Genomic DNA, 17500 nt, shown 5'->3' with positions numbered 1-17500 from the left:
AAATCAAATGGTGTGGCCTTTCGAGGTGGTTTATTTTTGAAGCTTTTTCCCAAACGAGCAGAATTCCACCAATAAAATTTTGTCTGCTTTGCGGGAACCTGTTAAAATGATAATTAGGTTCTGTTTGCCATATTTCTGTAGTAACAATCGGTGACATCACACTAAACATCGCTAGGGAATCCCGAACCATCGAGTTTGGATTCGAGTTCGAGTTCGAGTTGGACTTCGAGTTGGACTTCGAGTTATGGTTCGAGTTGGAATTCGAGTTGGATTTCGAGTTTGACTTCGAGTTGGACTTCGAGTTGCGGTTCGAGTTGGAGTTCGAGTTAAAGTTGACTATAAAAATAAACCCCCCTCCCCCCAAAAAGAAATAGAGGGGTAGGGTAGGGTAGGTCCCGCAAAACCAGAGCCCGCCGAGATACTTACATTTTTCGAAGGACCGCTTGTGCTTATGGGAGGGCACAAACCAACGATAGTATGACAAGGAATATTTTTCCTTGAAATGTAAATGCTATATAACCATGATCTGATGCTAACCAACGATCTGTCATGAAGAGAAAGGATTTGAATCAAAGCAGTGTCCATTTCTGTTAAGAAAGTGCAAGTGGCATAACGCGTGACGCGTGACACTAACAGACACGTGCGCTCACACTTCAAACCGACTGAGACATTTCAATATACGCACTATTCCTCCTGCCACCCACCAGGGGTCAGTAAAGGATTTATCAAAGGCGAAGCTCTGAGACTACTCAGGACAAACTCCTCAAAAACGACTTTTGAGGAAAACATTCGCAATTTCAGAGTCCGTTTGCGTATGAGAGGCTATCCCAGGCATCTGGTTGATCATATCCTCTCCGAAGTGAAATTTACAGAAAGAGAGTCGGCTTTACAACAGAGACAAAAGACGCGAGATAAGCCACTGCCCTTTGTAACGCAATATCACCCATCAGTGCCTCATCTTAAGAAAATACTAATGGGAAAATGGCATTGGATAGAACTAACCCTTACTCAGGGAAATATACAAGGAGCCCCCTTTCATGTCCTACAGAAAGGGGAAATCCTTAAAAGATATACTTGTGAGAGCAAAACTCTAAGGGTCAAGGTACAACACCATCACGAGAAGTGGGAATTGTGTTTGGTCTGTCATCTCTCTAAACTGACTGTGAGAAGACAGCTCGTTTTAAATGTCAATCGTAGTTCACTTTCGTTACGTTTTTTCTTTGCAAGTGCCTATGATTGTCTTGTAGAGCGAAATGAAATGTGGAGAGGTAATTCAAATTATTTTTAATTCTGAATAATATGAAATCGTCTATTAGTAAAGATATGGGCCACGACCCCAAATATGGACAATTTGTTATTATTCATTCGCAGTGACAAAAGGTACCACACATTGTTGAAAACCTATATCCCTGCTCTATATTTTAATGTGTCAGCAATTTTATTACTTAAACCACATGAAAAAAAAAATGAAAAATCCCAATATTGCCCCGAATTCCTGTTCTTCGCCCAGCTTATACATCTCTTTGCTTATTAACATTAATAATAAATAATAATTATACATTATTATCAATTATATACTTGCGTTTTAATTATTAACTCGAAGCGCAACTCGAAGTCCAACTCGAAGTCCAACTCGAAGTCCAACTCGAAGTCCAACTCGAACTCGAACTCGAATCCAAACTCGATGATACCTTACTCCCACATCGCTATATCATTACTAGTGAGGAGTTTCGAGAACACACACTCAGAGCTCACATTCAGATGTTCCACTGTTCCATCGTTCCCGCAATTCCATAATATACAATGGCATCGTTTGAACACTTTTGAGGTGGGTCTTCGCTTTAGATCGGTGGGTCTTCGTTTTAGATCAGTGGGTCTTCGTTTTAGATCAGTGGGTCTTCGTTTTAGATCAGTGGGTCTTCGTTTTAGATCACAGGGTCTTCGTTTTAGATCAGCGGGTCCTCGTTTTAGATCACAGGGTCTTCGTTTTAGATCAGTGGGTCTTCGTTTTAGATCACAGGGTCTTCGTTTTAGATCACAGGGTCTTCGTTTTAGATCACAGGGTCTTCGTTTTAGATCAGTGGGTCTTCGTTTTAGATCAGTGGGTCTTCGTTTTAGATCAGCGGGTCTTCGTTTTAGATCAGTGGGTCTTCGTTTTAGATCACAGGGTCTTCGTTTTAGATCAGCGGGTCTTCGTTTTAGATCACAGGGTCTTCGTTTTAGATCAGTGGGTCTTCGTTTTAGATCACACGGTCTTCGTTTTAGATCAGTGGGTCTTCGTTTTATATCACAGGGTCTTCCTTTTAGATCAATGGGTCTTTGTTTTAGATGAGTGGGTCTTAGGTCTTAGGTCCGCGTTTTTGGGTCTTCGTTTTAGAAACACCCCGCTTACATGAATATGTGAGAAGTAACAACTCTTCGAGGCATTTTCTACGTCATCAGCGTTGTCAGGAACAAAGACTCGTTCCCAGTCCACGGGACACGATTTGGTGAATTTTGAGGTTATTGGGAGGGAGAAAAAATGGGGTTTTAGTAGGTTTTGTCGAATTTCGTTTTTCATTTCGTAATCAAGACACCACAAACTTCAAATATACGCAAAAAATTTTTTTACTTCATTGGCTCTTTAATTTATCCTCATTATATAGCAATTAGGCACCCATACCTGACACATTCTTTCAATAGAATTTAAGAGCAGTACTGCAGGGTGCATTGGTGTTAAATTCTCAGTTCCAAACGCTCAGGGAAAAACATTTGATCGATCGACATATCAGTGTTGATAGAACAACGATACGAAAGTTGAAGTCAACAGGTGAATGAATTATAAAAAGTGCAATAAGATGGTTAAATTACTGTACTGTGATTATTTTTCTTGCCTGCATCATGAGATGTTTTTCTTATCAGTTGTCGTGATTGACGCGAAGGTCATGCCGACGCTGAAATCGAAAACACTCCGGCGCTCCTCAGATCTGATCACTTTTCTGGACATTCAATAAGCTACGGGCCCATGAGCACTAAAAGGCCTTTTACACGACAGAAAAATTTGGGGCCGGACTCGTCAAAAAAGCGGTACGGACCCATAAATTTTGTAAAGAAACACTGGAGTTTTCACAGGGCCATAGGCGCCTATGGCCCTGCAGAAACTCCAGTGTTCCTTTACAAAAGTTATGAGTCCGTACCGCTTTTTTGACCGGTCCGGAACCAAATTTTTCTGTTGTGTAAACGGCCTTAATTTATCTTTGAAGTTCAACATGCTTCAATTTTAGTGCCGGGGATTAACTATGCTCAACTTGATTAGTGGCGTAATCCATCTCAAAATAAGATAATTAAAATCTGCAATCATTCCATTCCAAGTTTTTGTGGCTTTCAAAGTTTGAGTCGTTACTTTCTTATCCCTTTGGAAACATAGACATAGTCAACTTGTCAGTAAAAACGTTGCGTGATAGGGGTATTAACGCTTGTGGTAACATGATAATCAAGGAGCGACTGAGTTCCGAGGGTCAACGTCACATTTTCTGCCTATATAAGGAACCTTGGACTGGGGGAGCTGTCACTCGTACTCGGTTTATTCGAGACCTCGATTCGTTAACATCGTAGACCAAGGATCACAGCTAGCGACTTGCAGATGATTTTAGACGAAGACACGGGTCAAAAAAAATTCTTGGATCTACTGCAGCAAAACGAGTGAGGGTGAGTACAACGGTCAGTTACTTAGCCTGCGTAGCATGGCGGTTTTGTCGAGCCGGGCGGTTTTTCTGCCCTCGTCCGCCTTTATACCAAAACCGCACATGCTACGCAGGCTATCATTTACTAAGAATACTTGAGCCGAACTATATTTTTGTCAAGTTATTCATTTTACCTCACCGTTTTGTGCCTTGTCTGAAAACCCTTTTTTTTTTTATTGTAGTTAACTGTTGAGATACCGGAGCATCAAGAGGATGATATTCTCTGTCTTCTTAGGCAGCAAGAAAACTGTGAAGTGGTTTCCATAAGACCAGTACAATCGGGGGAAGGTAAATGCTATTTATTGCGATTTTCCTTCCTGTTTTGTTAGATTGTATTACGTCTTTTAATTAACCTTCCCGTATCCTCTTCGCACTGTGTGCGCGAGGGAGTTTTCTTTAATTCTTTGGTAAAGGATTCCAGTTACCTTCCGTTCTTTTCCTTAGCTACATTATTTATTTCACTATTATTTCCGAAAAGCGCGCCACCTTTGCAACGAACATCACTTTGAAACTTGATGCCCTTTAGTCTGAGGTTATGTCATCCTTGATCCCGTTTCCGGCAAAATCTAATTACTCATTCATTTTATCGCATGTATGGAGGTTTTCCCATCGGAATATATATAAATTGACTACTATAGCACTACCGTAAATGTACACTGAGTCTGATGCTCAGAGACTGGACAAAATGCCTATACAGAACATCGCACTTCTAGCAGCAAGAATTAAAAAAAAGCACAGCAGATTCCTAATACAGTATTTCCACTGTGGTCGCACAATTCTGCCAGTTTCTTGATGTTCGTCCATAAGAAAAAAATGTTTCCATCATTTATTTCCAGGCCGCAAACGTTTTGCCGTACCGCAAGAAGATGGTCCTACGCCACCAACACCCTGTTCGTCTCTTCCCAAGAAATAAGACGTCGGGCGAACTCGCGCCTCCAGCAGAACAGCCACCTACAGCTGAATCTGGAAGAATCGAAAAACATGAAATCGCTGTTCGGACTTGTAATTTCTGCCTGCAGACGCCGTGTATCAGTCTTTCGGCATTCAAGCCGATGGGTTGCGGTGCGGCGAGGATAACGAATCACACCAAACACCGCAAAAATTACAAGTGGTTCTGGAGAACTCTGAAAGACTGTGGGCAGTATCTAGTTTACTCGATCTCGTTTCTGTAAATAACCTGCCAAGCAAACCAAAAAAAAAAAAAAAAGCATGCAAAGCCTAGCCTGCGAGCAAGTTCCCTCGTTGCTCGCAGTCTATGCAAAGCTTAGATTCTTGAAAGCAGTGGTTGCTACTCGAGGTTTTTTTTTAAATCATTTGGAATGCGTTGAAAATGTCACGCTAAGAAAATACTTTAAATTCCTGCTGGTGATATCATTTCGCATATCTATCAGCATTAATCCTTTACTTTTGATGAATAACAGACCGACTTCCTCTCTCTGTCTTTTAAATAAACGTTGTTTGATTGGTGCATTTTGTGGGCTTTTTTAAAACCGGATAGGCTGATTTCGTCTGCAGAGCATCTGCAAATTTGCAGACTTGTTGCAGATTATCGCTGCAGAAGATCTGAAGACATTCTGCAGACATTCTGCAGATGATCTGCAGATAATCTGTAGATCATCTGTAGATTGTCTGCACATCTGTAGCAGACTATAAACAGATCTGCTCGTTCCGTACGGGAACTTACAATCTTAACCTAATTTATGTTCCAGTTTTTATTTTTGTGTCACACTTTTTATAAGTCCTTGATATGTGGTTGCTACATCATCATTCTCTTTTTAAATCAACTGGTTACCAATCCTGAGAACAGTTACATTTATCTATAGAGGTTGGAGACCAGAAGACTCCAAACTGTTTTTGATAAAACTACACGTTCGTTAATTATTACCAAACCAAGTAAACATGAAACATTTTATAGTGTACATAACAACAAGAAACAAAGATGTATTTAGAAGGCACCACATCCAATTAGAAAATAAATCTTGATTTCACTTATAGGTGCCTCTGCCTCTAGTCCAGTTTCTCCACCATCACCAGGACTTGCCACAGAGTCTAATTTGCCATTCATCTCATCATCACAATCTACATTAACCACTTCCCATCCTGCCTCTGTGACATCCAGCTACTCTACTACGACCACAGCAAATGCCACCTCATCAATCCTACCATCACGGTGGCCCAGTACAGCAGCCACTACCCCAACTCATCAACCAAGAGGTGGAAGTAAGAAGAATAATTATTTTTTTAGGTGGCTAGGGTTTACCAAGCTTAAGTCACATAAAGACAAAACCAGGGTAATGTTGAAACAGACTGCCAATTCCTTTGGCCTGACATGCATATGATGATTGCCATGACAACAACCAGTTGGTTGTCATTACAAAATGGAATTCCAAAAGTAACAAAAATAATTAAATGGATGACAATTTAACATGAAATACACACACACACATATATATAATTTCTTTGTGCTCTAGGTCTTGTCTTTGTGGGATTTCTGAGGGCTTCATTGATCTTTAACATACGGTACAAAGTCTTGTCTCTCACAAAAGTCCCTGAAGTCCCCAGAAGTATGGTATGGTTACAGTTAAATGCCAACTTCTGGGGACATTTTTGTGAGGAATCGAACATGTCCCCATATTCTGAACTGTCCCACAGAGCTGGTGTGCATTCATATGTCTGTCCCCGTAAGAGTGCAGGGGTGAACGCACATATATGTGTGTGTGTGTATATGTATATGCACTGATTTTTTTTTATCTTAATGTCAATACCTTTCTTTGTAAGGTGAAACAAGAAGATACCTTGAGAGGTTAGCGCAACAAACTGATGATGATGGTAAGCTCCATGTGATGTAATCTCTGCTTTTTCAGACAGCACTGAACAAATAATACAAAAACAAAAACAAATTGCAACTTCTTTCTAAGTGAAACATGACATTTTTTGCCATTTTAACTCCCTCCCTCCTTTCCTGTATGGGAATAAAATTGATCAATACAGTTTCTTTCAAGACAATGTTTAGATAGAATTGGGGGCAAAGGACCCTAATTGCAACATACAGAATGTTCCTGGTCACCGCCTCTTTTGTAAAAATTAAAAAAATTGTAAATGCTTTATTTATATGTGCACTTTGCTATCAAGCTAGTTCACAGACACTCCACGTTTTAATAATCTGAAAGAAGCAAATTTAACAGAAACATGGCGAGAGGCAACCATTTTTACAACGCGTGGCAGAGTTGAATCGGTGACAACCGGAAACAAATCCTGACCAGAGGTTAGAATGGGATTTGAACCTGGGGCAACCGCATGCAAACCCAACACCCTAACCACTGGAAAACGCCTTCTACGGCTCACTTTCATACTCTAAGTGACTGTAAGTAACTTACAATAAAGATTGATATTAACCCAAAATGTTCATGTAGACCTACAGTACTCTGAAATTTACATTAACAAGATATTAATAATAATAACAGTAATTTTTATTGTACTCCATTCTTATAAAGATACTTGGGATCTACACCACAGTACATTTGATGATGATGTTATCGTTGTACAAGATCTTCAAGGTAAGGAAGTAACTGTGGAACTGTAAGTTATTAGTTAGTGTGTGGTGCCCTTTTAATGGGTTACAGTGTAACAATCTTGCTTTGATATTTGTCTTCATTGCCAATTTGTAGTGAACCAACCAGGCTCCATTTTGTGTCCACACCACTTTTTTCCTGTACCCTTTAAAACACTACGGACAGATTGGACACCACTTCCTAAACATGCAATTACACATGCAATTACACATGCTTTGAGCTAGTTAACCTGTTACCTACTTTAACAGTATAACTCTCTAACTCCATGATACCCCCAAGTAATATTATTAAGAACCTTTGAACACTACATCAAGTGGGGCACCGTTTCACACTGTATTGCAGTTGGACATACCGGTAAAAGTCTTAGAAATTTAAGTGGAATTTAATTTCCATTAATTTGCTGTTTAATTTAAGGGCCATCAGAAGCAAGACCTGCATCACCCATAACAACAACAACAACAACAACATCTTCCATTATTACAGGAGGCTCAGCTGCTTTCTGTAAGACAACCCGGAACACCCCTATCACATTCTTGACAGGTAAACTTTGCGAATACATCCAGTATCAGTCTCAGTACGCAAAAAGTAAGAACTGTCAACCAGTGCAGCAAGATGAGGTTGAAAAATATATCCAATTGTTATAATTATTACTAATATTATACATATTGGGACACGTTACAGAGAAGATTGTCAAAATTATTGTTTTTTCCCCTACAAAACCCTTGAAAAAGTTATGAGAATATCTTAATATCAGGAATCTTTAAACATGTTTGGTAATTGTAGATGGACATGCATTACATATTACAGAAATCAATTTTAAGCAATTGCTTAAAATCATTGCTATTCACTGCGATGATCAAAGCTATAATTTGATGTTTGGTAATCTCCAAACATTTTGAACTGTTCATCAAATAAATTATTGGAAAGGTCTGAAATACTTTTGGGAAGTGTTAGACACATATAACTTACATGGAACAGTAATCAGAGGATGTTCCAGAAAGAGACAGCATCTATAATACCTCAAAATAAGCACTTTGGCCAATGCAGTTGTGGTTTGGAAAATATTTCCCATTACAGCTCTCATACTCAGTTATTTAAGAACTTTTTATTCATCCTAAATGATAATAAGATAATTTAATGTAATTGACAAGAATGAGAATTTTGAGGAGAAAAGTAATGCAGAACAATTTCTGGTCTCGTCACCTACGTACCTTATTCACACAGGTTTCAGTATCACTCCATTTTACGGAGAAGGAACCCGTGGTAAGTGTGGAATAAATTTTTCGTTTGTTTTTGTCACCCTGCTCTAACTCTAAAAATAACCAACATCAACACCACATGCTCCTCTACCTTTACATGAATGTGTACATTGTGTTGCAAAATGTGTGTAGCATTAGTGTTATTAGAGTTTTGAATGGTGCATTACTCACAAAAATGAAGTAACCACCTTTCCTTACTTTAACAGCAGGGATGATAACCACCGATTTTTCACCACCTGGTTTGGGAGGTAAGGTTTGATTGAGTCATACCATATGTAGTTTCTGCTTCTCGCTCTTTAATTAAAGGTATTACATAATGGAAAGTGAATGGTCATTGAGAACTGAGAACAATGTGCTGGAGTAGAATGTGCCCGCAAACCTCTTATGATAGTTTATAATTGCCAAGTGTCGAAATTTTAACACTATGTAGTTTGAGCATGTAAGTGTTTGTTTGGGACAGCTACTAAAACAAAAAAATTGATCTCCTTTTAGGCATCACTGACATCATATCAAGAACGGATGAGGCAGCAAGATGCACACACCTCTTGCAAGCTTCTTGTACTGGGATGGAGGACAATCCATTTCCCCCGTTCACAAACCATTCATTTGAAGAGGTGATGTGAATTTATGGGCTAGATTGCATGTTATATTGTAGATATGGCTTCTGTTGGTGATAATTATGTTAATAATTCACTTGGAGTGGCATGAGGAAATTAAATGTTTACAGGTTTGACGTCTATCTATCTATATCTCTCTCCACACACACACACATACACACACATAGATATAAATCTATCTTGGTGTTGATATATATATATACATCATATAATTATACTCCAAGAGCTAGGTTATTTGAACATTTACAGCAACTCTGAGTTTCATGCTTCTTGCGAAGCAATCATCAGGCAACTGCCAGAAATAACGGTTACAATCCCAGAAATTTGAAATACAGAACAACGGATACGTACGTGACGTCTAGGCATGTCATTGCATCTTTACATTTTTTAACATGAATTTCCTAGCATGTCTACAACACGATGACAGCTCATTTCTTTTGTTTACACTTGCCATTTCCGGTTTACAAATGATAAAATACTTTTTCCACAGACACAAATTGCATCTCTTAGTTACATTGTTCCGTTGTTCTGTATTTCAAATTTCTGGGATTGTAACCGTTATTTCTGGCAGTTGCCTGATGATTGCTTCGCAAGAAGCATGAAACTCAGAGTTGCAGTAAATGTTCAAATAACCTAGCTCTTGGAATAGAATTATTCATAGCTCTAGCTCTGCTATTGAGCACTTTATAGTAGATGAGGATTTCTTTCCACTTTTTTGGTTATATACATATATACATATATATATATATGTATATATATAACTGCAGACAGTACTGTTTCGGCCTTCTGGGCCTCATCAGTGCAATGCTGATGTCTAGGATGGAGGTTAAGCTATAAAGCCACCCCAGATGTCCCACACATGTGGTACATCCAAGTCATGCCAGAGTGCTCAAACTAGCGAGCTAGTGAGCATGCGCAATTGCTAGCGGCAATGACTCATCCTAGTAGAGTGCTCAATTTGAACATAAAAGCAAAAGCTTTGTAATGCCAAAGAGCTATATCTAACTGCAGACAGTACTGTTTCGGCCTTCTGGGCCTCATCAGTGCAGTGCTGATGTCTAGGATGGAGGTTAAGCTATAAAGCCACCCCAAATGTCCAACACATGTGGTACATCTAAGCCATGCCGGAGTGCTCAAACTAGCGAGCTAGTGAGCATGCGCAATTGCTAGCGGCAATGACTCATCCTAGTAGAGTGCTCAATTTGAACATAAAAGCAAAAGCTTTGTAATGCCAAAGAGCTATATCTAACTGCAGACAGTACTGTTTCGGCCTTCTGGGCCTCATCAGTGCAGTGCTGATGTCTAGGATGGAGGTTAAGCTATAAAGCCACCCCAGATGTCCCACACATGTGGTACATCCAAGTCATGCCAGAGTGCTCAAACTAGCGAGCTAGTGAGCATGCGCAATTGCTAGCGGCAATGACTCATCCTAGTAGAGTGCTCAATTTGAACATAAAAGCAAAAGCTTTGTAATGCCAAAGAGCTATATCTATATATATATATATATATATATATATATATATCAAGATATATACCGGTATATATCGTGGTGTTGGATGGCCTTATTGAAATAAAATTAATAATATTAGCGAGAATCCCATAAATCTGAACCTCCGTTTGCCTGTGTTTTAACTTTACTTTTTTGTGTGTATTAGTTACAGCAAAAGGGAGAATATTTTAAGGTAAACAAGTCCTCCTTTAAGTAGCGCAATGTATAAACAAACTCAATGCAGTTAAAATTCTTAAAATTCTATCCATTGAAGTCATATATATTGAGTCAACTGCTAAATGTACTTGCAACCTCTTTTAATACACAAGTTCAGTTTAAACCTTGTTTAAAGTGGTACTATGATCAAATTTTTACCCCTTGATTTTTTGAGTTTATCACATAGAATTCCATGAAAGAACAATAACGCCATTTACCATCTGCAAATATCTTCATTAGTTCCGGAGATATTTAAGTTTGAAAAATGGGTAAAATATGCAAATGACATGACTGATGACATCATACACTCAACCTAATATTATATTGAGTATATAAATAGAGCTACCTTGGCCAATTTACAAGGCAGACCATTGAAACTTGGTAGTCTAATAGTTCTACAGGAAACACACCGATGGCTCTAAAAAATTATGTTCTCATGGCAACTCACTCTTTTCCAGTACCCACCCACTTGATTTCAATATGTTAGTGACTTTCAGCTTGAAATGTTAAACAACGCTACAAAGTCGTGCTAACATATTTATATGCTTGCTGGATCATGCATATCTAGTGCTGCTAGCAAATATCCAAATGGAACGCCAAAGGTGGCCAGAAAAGCTCATAATATGGGGAAGGTGTGGAACCCAGTATGATGCTATGGTAACAGAACTGTTAAGCTCATATTGTGGAGAACATTTAGTAGAATCTTACTGCAAAAAATGAAAAAATTCTGATATAAATTGGTTAAGACATCTCTTTTTTGGACATAAAGAGATATTTGAAAAAAGTAATCAGCATTTTTCTTCTCACGCAGACTACTTGTTTATGTTTCAAAATGGCTTAGATAAGAAAGATGCGATTTTCGTCATAGTACCACTTTAAAGCATACAGGCAATTTAGGCATTGTATTGCCAGCATTCTTCCAGCGAGCTAAGTATGGTGAATCATGCTCACTTTGTTCACAATGGACTTTATCTTGAATAGGCTTCTTTATAGAGTAGTAAACTCTGAAAATCAACATCTTTGGCTCTTTTGGGTGACAGAAATGTCATCTGATGATGGCAAAAAAGGTATGTATTAAAATTGCACTGTATTTCTTTAAAAACAAGGTTTTTCTTGTCACAAGCATGTTTAGCACATGACTTGCAAAGTTAATAAAGACAACAACACCATAAATTAAGTCAAGATTACCCGAGGAACAGTTTTCTTTTGACGTGAGAAGTTGTGCAATTTGCCGATCTCCTACATACATCTGTAACTCTCACACAACAAGGTCTAAACCACCAATATTCTTAATGATGTGGTTAAGAATGAACACTGTTTTTTTATGTTCTGGGTAAAAACAGAGTGTATTACTTTTGACCACCACTGCTAACAACATCATCTTTAACAACCTCTACCTCAAATACTATGTTTGTTGTTTTCTTTTTAAGTGCAGTGTGAAACATGTCCAACAAAACATTAATTTCAGTAATTTCTTGCCATGAATGAAAATAAAAGAACAAAAAATAAAAAAAAACAAAAACAAAACTAAATGACCTGCAACATACATTGCTGCCCGAGGATTTAATAATCAAATAAGACAAAAATAATTGGGGCATGCTGCCATCCATGACTACCCAGGAATGACTACACCATTATATATATTTAATTACCAAACCAACCTTATTTTAACCTGGTTTGAATCTGTTTGAATGCTATTTTAACTATTTGCTCACTAGTTTAAGGTCATCATACTCTATTTTAATCCTATGTTGCGAAAATTGAAAAATAGTGCCATGTATTTAAAATGTAGTTAAATAGAAGTTAAACACTAGTTAATGACCACTGATAGAATGAGTTCAGCTATTTGTAATCTATTTCTCAGAACAATAGGTTCCAAATAGGTATTTGCAATCTATTTATACACCACACATGTTTCAAAATAGTTTAAAATATGCTATTTAAATAATAATTACAAGGCAACTACGAAAAAGTTGATGATTTAAAAAGTGGTTGTGAAATATTCTTTACAAAAATAGTAATTAAATAGTGTAGTTGAAATCTATTTCAAATGTATGGCATTCATAAATCTCCTAAATAGGAATAAAATAGTCTATTTAAAACTAGTTTGAACTTGAAAGGAGTATACGTATTTGAAAGGTATTTTCAAATTGCTGAGTATACTCGAATCATTATAATTTTTCAAACAAATTTTTAATAACCTATTTAATATCTATTTAAAATGGGCAACCATCATAAAGCTTCAAAATAGGGATAAAATAGTCTATTTATAACTATTTCAAATTGGAAAGAATAATTTAAAGGTACTTTTGAATTGCTGAGTATACACTCGAATCATGATAATGAGCTTGATGCTGGAATAATTTTTCATGTGAGTGAATACAGTCTGTATTTGAATGCAAGAAATCTGAAGGTCAAAAAAGTCTGGCCTTCCAGGCCTTACGACTCAAGCCAGGCTTGACCAGGCTTTATTGAATTTCCAGGCCAAAAATGTTCAAGATTACGGACATTGACTGCAATTTAGTGTAACAGTGTCTGAATAGTGACCAGTGACCTTAACCAAACTCTGTGGGCTCAATTGAACTGTCTTTCAAGTAACAATCTTGATCGTGTCTTGCAAAATACGATGATGTTATGGTTTAACGGCCAATTACATGTATCTTTAATGTAGCTACGTAAACATTATATATTATATCTCACACTTGAACATGAATATTATATTGACTGTTCCTAAATTTGACACCTGAGACTAAACCTTTGCATGATTATTCTTAGATGTACAGAGTCTCTGATAAAAGAGCTATGTAAATGATTTAAGCTAGTCCATCTCATTCTATGATGCTAAAGTACAGCTGGGATTTTATGGGAATCTTTACGAATTCCACTCAATGATTCAACTTGAGGGTCCCTTGAGTGAGTTGAAATTCTTGAGAATTTTGTGCAATAGTACTGAATGTGGCAGTGAGACAATAATCAAAGTTTAAGTGCCCTTTCAGGATTTGATTTCATCTGGTGCCTTGAAAAAATGAGCTTTAACTTCAACCTTCAATACAGGTATAACAAGGTTTGGTCTTATTCAAAGCATGCCAATGTGAATGCGATATTATATTATATTCGTAACATATGTACTTTGCTTAAACAATGTCCTTTATCTGTACACAGAGAAATGGAAAAGAATTTAAAGCTTTTATTCTGATGTATTCTATAGATTGTGACATTAATATCGTCAACGGATTACCTTGTTAGATGCTCTCATAATCGGCCTTATTACAAAAGGAACATGATGCATTACACACTCCAATTCAGTACTTAAGCCTTTCAATGAACTCTGGTATATTTCAAATCTTGCCCATTTATTGAATCTGTGGAAAGATTGTCATCCTCCGCCATCTTGAATAACAGAAAGACCGGACTGGAAACTAGTGAGTCCTTTTCGTTTTGGTCAGCAGTCAGTGGTAACCAGTCCAGCTCTTACAGATTTTGGGCGGTTTTATTCAAACGATCTACGATCACACTTTCGTGCATGGTGACGATATTTTGGTTAGTTTTACTCTTTAAATCCTGATCCAGGCAAGGAAATGCTTACAACACCTCAAGTAAAACGGTAAGCGTTAACTTTAAGTGAATAAAATTTGATTTGATGCCTTATTGTCTTTAAAATGAGGAACGGTTTACCTGTATGTATTTTCACACCTTCGAGTCAATTTGTGAAGCAAGGATACTCAATTTGACTTAAATGCTATAATCCTGTGAAAAAATTGGTAAACCTTTAATGAAGAACAATAAAGTTTTAGAGCAAATGGTGAAGCAAATGATTTGGAAAACAAGTGCTCTCGCCTCATACCGCAAGTTGTATGTATACGATTGACAAATGATTTGATTCCTCGTAAAAATGCTAAATGCTGTCACTTTAACTATTGTAATCAATGCAGAAAATGCCTGAGAAAGCTATTATTGATAGTTCTAAGTAAAGAGACCCAAATCTATGAGTCTACTCTTCACACACTTTAATTGTAATAGAAATGATCAGTGATTTAGAGGAATCACGACATGCATCATTGAAGTATACCGTAGTTATTCGGTTATAAGGCGCACGGTTTTTTCAAGAAAAATCTGTCTTTGGGTGGCGAGTGCTAAAATTGGAGTGCGTCTTATAGCCAAGTATTTTCGCGCAACAAAATCTTAAGATCACAATTTGAGAAGAACTTGCAGTTTAAACAACACAAGAAAAGGACACTAGTTGTCAATTTAAAAAAAGAATAGCGCTTTTACTGTATTTTTTTAAAGTTGCCATGAATAAGTATATTAAGAGACACTTCCTGAAAAAAATCTTTGATGGGACAGCAGGGAAATTAAGGTCCTTTACAGCAGACAAAAATGCTTAGCATCCAATTCTGTCTCCTCAACCAGTTATGGTTTCATGTATTTAAGGATCTCTCTTTGCATTCTTGTTTTAGTTCTGTGTTTTATCTGAAACGCTTAAAAGCTTTTTTCGTATTTAAATTTAAAACAAGAATCAAGATTTGGGTTGGCGAGGAAAGCTGTGAAATCTATAACTGACGTATGTGGGAGCTACTGATAGCAGACAAAGCAACGAATCTCTTGTTTCTGCATACAATCAGCCACATCAAGATTCTAAGCTATTTGTATTGGAATAGGTTTTAAATAGCTATAAATTTTAAAATAGCTGCAGGAATAGGTAACAGTAATACACAATATTCTTCTGTGTTTTTATGGTGCGTATTTAAAACCTATTTGAAAAATTGTTTTTAACCTGTTTTTAACCTAGTTTAGCGCTATTCTTATTAGAATAGGTTTTAAATAGCTGTAAATTAGGATTTAAATAGCTGTAGAAGAAGTTTTAAATATACAATATTCTTTTGTGTTTTAATTATGTGCTTTAATTAAAGCACATTTGAAAAATGGGTTTTAACCTGTTTTTCACCTAGTTTGATGCTATTTTGGTTGAAATAGGCTGAAAATAGGTATAAAATAGAAAAAAAATAGCTGCAGAATAGGTTTTAAATATACAGTATTCTTCTGTGTTTTATGATGCTTTAGCTAAAACCTATTTAAAAAGGTGATTTTAAACTGTTTTTCACCTATTTTGAAGCTATTTTATTTGAACTAGCTTTCAAATAGGCATTACAACTACATTTTAAATCTTTACAAGGCTGGTTGTCATAATATTTAAAACTATTTGAAACATAGTTGAAACCTATTTGGAGCCTTATTTGCAGAGATGGATAAGTTTTTCATGTATTTTCAAAATAGTTGTGAAATGTGTTTTAATTAGGTTAAAACACCATTAAAAACAGTTCAAAACTGCATCAAAACTAGACTTTAAATAGTATTTAAATCATATTTTGCGATAAACAACCAAAATAGTTCCCAAATAGGTTCCAAATATATTTTAAATATACCTCAAAAATAGCATAAAAATAGTTTTAAAATAGTGTTCTGTTTTGTAAGGTTAAAGCTCCTCACTAAAGAAGACAAAAAAAAATCATGGCAAACTAAACTGATTGCTGAAATATATACTTGAATTATTGTCTTTACCTTCCCTTCAGTCCTTGACAAATATGGCAGAGGTGGTATGGCAGAGAGGATCATCTGCCTCGTTCCATCACTTGGTAGCAATGCAGCATTTGTAGGCGAAATTTCTGGTGAGGAAAAGTACACATACAAGTACTTGGCAGATACTCTGTTTGCATGCATCTTATTCCTACTTGCATCTTATTCCTACTAACCCACTAATGTCAAGTCAAAGCCTAAAGTGATCAGCATTACCAACCAAGAATGTTTCATTTACATTATGATGACAGCTTGAAGGTAGCTTTTGCAAACCAGTATGTTAATTAACCCACAAACAAACTCCAGCAAATTCTTAAACACACCGTAATTCTATTATCTACCAACATTTTCTCTTTAATACATTTTGGGTAACATCTTTCCCTACAGAAACAGACCTGGATGCACAGGATGTGGCATTTGTGCAACTACTGGAAAAGGCAAGAAACCTTACCCGTGACCTCACTCTGGAAAGGTAATTCCTTATTAGGAGCTTCGCACTAGTAAAAGAGAACTTTATTTTGGTCTTAATGTTTTTGTCCTTATCATGGACTAAAAAGCACGAAAAAGGTGTTTTGCAGGAAAAACTGCTACATAACAATCCAATTTGAAAATGTAGGCCAAAACTCATAATTATGTATAAAACATAAGTAAAAAATTTAGAAGAAAAGACCTTATTAGTTTAAACAGAAACAACTTTTGGTGAGACATGCGCCTTAATTCCCTGAATAGTTTCAACACTTTTCACTTTGAATTTACTTCCCAAAAGGTTACTTCCAACTTTTGTGGGTATCCTTCAGGAAAAAGTTCGTACGCTCGTTTGTTTCAATAAAATCCTAACTCACATTCGCGTTTAAACGAGCTTTTAGCTCATAGGTGACACGCATGTAAATAAAGTGTTATTATTATTATTATTATTATTATTATTATTATTATTATTATTATTATTATTATTATTATTATTATTGTGGTCTTGACAGGGAACAGCAGGAACACTGGAGAGCAGAAAGAGCTCAGCAAGAGAAAGAGCTGCGGGAGTCAGAAAGGAGTGACC

The 17500-nt window shown here is 36.8% G+C and overlaps 1 protein-coding gene and 1 long non-coding RNA gene across 7 annotated transcripts in view; one reads left to right on the top strand and one right to left on the bottom strand.

Annotated features, from left to right (window-relative positions):
• LOC138029695 (uncharacterized) overlaps positions 1-16493 on the bottom strand; it is a 23439-nt gene extending 6946 nt beyond the window's left edge. Inside the window, exons 1-3 of one of the 2 annotated variants that reach the window (XR_011127920.1) lie at positions 14114-14457; positions 11827-11924; positions 6488-6592 (exon numbers count right to left, since the gene is read on the bottom strand). This is a non-coding gene — a long non-coding RNA (uncharacterized lncRNA). Of the gene's footprint in view, positions 1-6487; positions 6593-11826; positions 11925-14113; positions 14458-16434 lie in introns of those variants that run through there. The other variant, XR_011127919.1, reaches the window with a different exon arrangement.
• LOC138029694 (ensconsin-like) overlaps positions 7776-17500 on the top strand; it is an 18690-nt gene continuing 8965 nt past the window's right edge. For all 5 annotated transcript variants that reach the window (XR_011127917.1, XR_011127918.1, XM_068877440.1 and 2 more), the window contains exons 1-9: positions 7776-7834; positions 8519-8557; positions 8760-8801; positions 9046-9167; positions 10832-10852; positions 11857-11942; positions 16446-16541; positions 16837-16921; positions 17427-17500. The exon at positions 17427-17500 is cut by the window's right edge and continues 43 nt beyond it. Coding sequence is in view for 3 of the 5 variants with exons in the window: in XM_068877440.1 (XP_068733541.1) it covers positions 9073-9167; positions 10832-10852; positions 11857-11942; positions 16446-16541; positions 16837-16921; positions 17427-17500 (457 nt within the window). In the remaining 2 variants the exon portion in view is untranslated. The remainder of the gene's footprint in view (positions 7835-8518; positions 8558-8759; positions 8802-9045; positions 9168-10831; positions 10853-11856; positions 11943-16445; positions 16542-16836; positions 16922-17426) is intronic.

This window comes from Montipora capricornis, chromosome 13 (genome assembly GCF_036669925.1).
Source record: "Montipora capricornis isolate CH-2021 chromosome 13, ASM3666992v2, whole genome shotgun sequence".
In the NCBI taxonomy this organism is placed as follows: domain Eukaryota; kingdom Metazoa; phylum Cnidaria; class Anthozoa; order Scleractinia; family Acroporidae; genus Montipora; species Montipora capricornis.
The sequence above is the reverse complement of the archived record's forward strand: the minus strand, read 5'-3'. Positions and strand labels throughout refer to the sequence as shown.